Source organism: Primulina huaijiensis, unplaced genomic scaffold (assembly GCF_012295235.1).
Source record: "Primulina huaijiensis isolate GDHJ02 unplaced genomic scaffold, ASM1229523v2 scaffold206972, whole genome shotgun sequence".
Taxonomy (NCBI): Eukaryota; Viridiplantae; Streptophyta; class Magnoliopsida; order Lamiales; family Gesneriaceae; genus Primulina; species Primulina huaijiensis.
The window spans coordinates 1-2197 of record NW_027354680.1 but is presented as its reverse complement, the minus strand read 5'-3'; the positions used below and the strand labels follow the sequence as shown (position 1 = coordinate 2197).

Sequence of the window (2197 nt, the reverse complement as noted above, 5' to 3'; positions counted from 1 at the left end):
GCATCTACCAAAAGCAAGATGTTTATGCTAAATTATGTCTGACTAGTGATCCTGAAGATACGGTTTCCACCAAAATCATCAATGGTGGTGGGAGGAATCCAGTATTCAACGAGAATCTTTGTCTTAATGTTCGGAAAGTCGATTCCTCGCTCAAATGTGAGATATGGATGCTAAGCAGGGTGAGAAACTATCTTGAAGATCAGCTGCTTGGATTTGCTTTGATTCCAGTTTCTGACATTCTCTTGCACAATGGCAAGCTCGAAAAGGAGTTTTCTCTATCCTCGACTGATCTATTCCACTCGCCAGCAGGATTTGTGCAGTTATCTGTCTCGTTTGATGGAGCTCCACCTGAAGTTATTCCGATTTCCGCACCACCAAAGTCTGTGGTGAACGATTCTACTGTGCAGGACATCGAGATTGTCGAGTCTATTCCTTGTGACCTAGAGAAGATTGAGTTTCCTGATCCAAAGATCGCGAACGAAAATAATAAGATGGTTGAAGAGTATTTTGCAATGCCACGTACCACAGTGGACTCTCAAAATTCGGACAATCTGGCCAGTTCTGACAGTGAAAATCAAGTAAGATCGGAGGTTGAGATCAAGCATGAGCATGGGAATAGTTTGTCGGTGGCCACTGCAAGTTCAAGACCACCTAATCCAAATATTCATTTCCCGTCAAGCAGCATATCAGCAAGTGGAACTTCAACTGCATCTCTTCCTGCGAGTTCTCAGTCTTCCGACCCTCCTAAGGATTCAAAATCTTTGAATGAGGAAAACCCTCTACCTCCTAAAGATGACACAAAGGAAAAAAGTTCCAACAATTCAAAGTCTGACAGTAATGCATCAATTGAGATGTCTGATGTTGCATTTGCAAAGCCTGTTGTCACTGTGAATATTGAACCAGAGCTTAAGGTGGATCAGCAGGAGATTGTGGATATGTACATGAAGAGCATGCATCAATTCACCGAGTCATTAGCCAAAATGAAGCTTCCGGTAGACTTTCAAAGCGGTCCTACTAGCTCTGAAAACTCAAGTTCAGATCTGAAATCACCTGCATCTAAGAACTCTGGATCTCGTGTGTTCTATGGCAGTAGAGCTTTCTTCTAAGCATTTTACCGAAAGATTAAAGAGTACACAGTGACTTTAGGTGTTTAGGACCTGACCTGACCTGACCTGACCTGACCTTAAGTATTATTGTATGTGGAATGTTTTAAGTTATGGAAAAGTTCTTGACTTACTATACCGTTATGTACCTTGTACTGTAATAATATTCTGATATCTTTGCTAGTAGTCAATTAATCCTTCACCAATAGCTTCCAGCTAAACTTTATTTATTTATTTGTCTTTGTCTTTGAAAATAAATCATGGCAAACATTTCTTATGAGTCTTGACCAGCTAAGTTATGTTTATATTTCAATAGCTTAAACAATTTGTAAAAATAAAACTGAGTTATGCATGTTTATCCATATTTGCAAGATATTATCTTTGTAAGAAAGAATGCTCCAGCTCCAACTAAGCTTACTCCTAATATTGCAGACAACATTACTTGATGTCTTTGTTTCATCTGAAACCCTCTGTTGTATATGTCTGAAACATTTTGCGTCAAACTCGTTTCTTTTAATTGATTTAGAGGTTTAGTTTCAAAGTAGAACTGATCTATGTGTCTCAATATATGCGCTTTTCTTGGCCATTCCTAAAGCTTTAAGAAACTTTCGATAAGTTAATAACATTGATGGAGTTTTCAGTTTCTTGGCAACAATATGAACCTGCTTGAGAAAGGAAGAAAATGTGAAGATCAAGGCTTCCATGTCTCATTCCCTTCAGAAACCATTGAAGATCTTTCAAGTCCTACTTATTGTCATTTCTTGAATGAACTCACTGAATTCTTGGAGTTGAGAGAGTGTATTGAGAAAATATTGAAGATCAATGAGTTCTTTAGATGGACATATGATCAAAATCTTTGTGAAATAGTACAAAAATTTGGTCTCTTGTTTTTGATATTGCCCATTGATGACAAGTGTCATCATACTATGTCATTTCAGTGGATCGAATGAATCATGTCATTGTAAAAATCTTTCTATTATTTGGTCCGGATTAAATTAGGCGGCTCATTAGCTTTAGTATTATGTTATAGAGTATGTCTCTTGTGAGATGGTCTCACGAATCTTTATATGTGAGACGGGTCAACATTACCGATA

At 37.9% G+C, this 2197-nt stretch overlaps 1 protein-coding gene across 1 annotated transcript; it reads left to right on the top strand.

Moving 5' to 3' along the window:
* Positions 1-5: 5 nt before the first annotated feature.
* On the top strand, positions 6-1294 carry LOC140966528 (uncharacterized; the record flags this gene model as incomplete). Its single annotated transcript, XM_073426786.1, has 1 exon — positions 6-1294. A coding segment is annotated over one exon (1101 nt), but the record flags the coding sequence as incomplete, so codon positions are not given.
* Between the last annotated feature and the right edge of the window lie 903 nt (positions 1295-2197).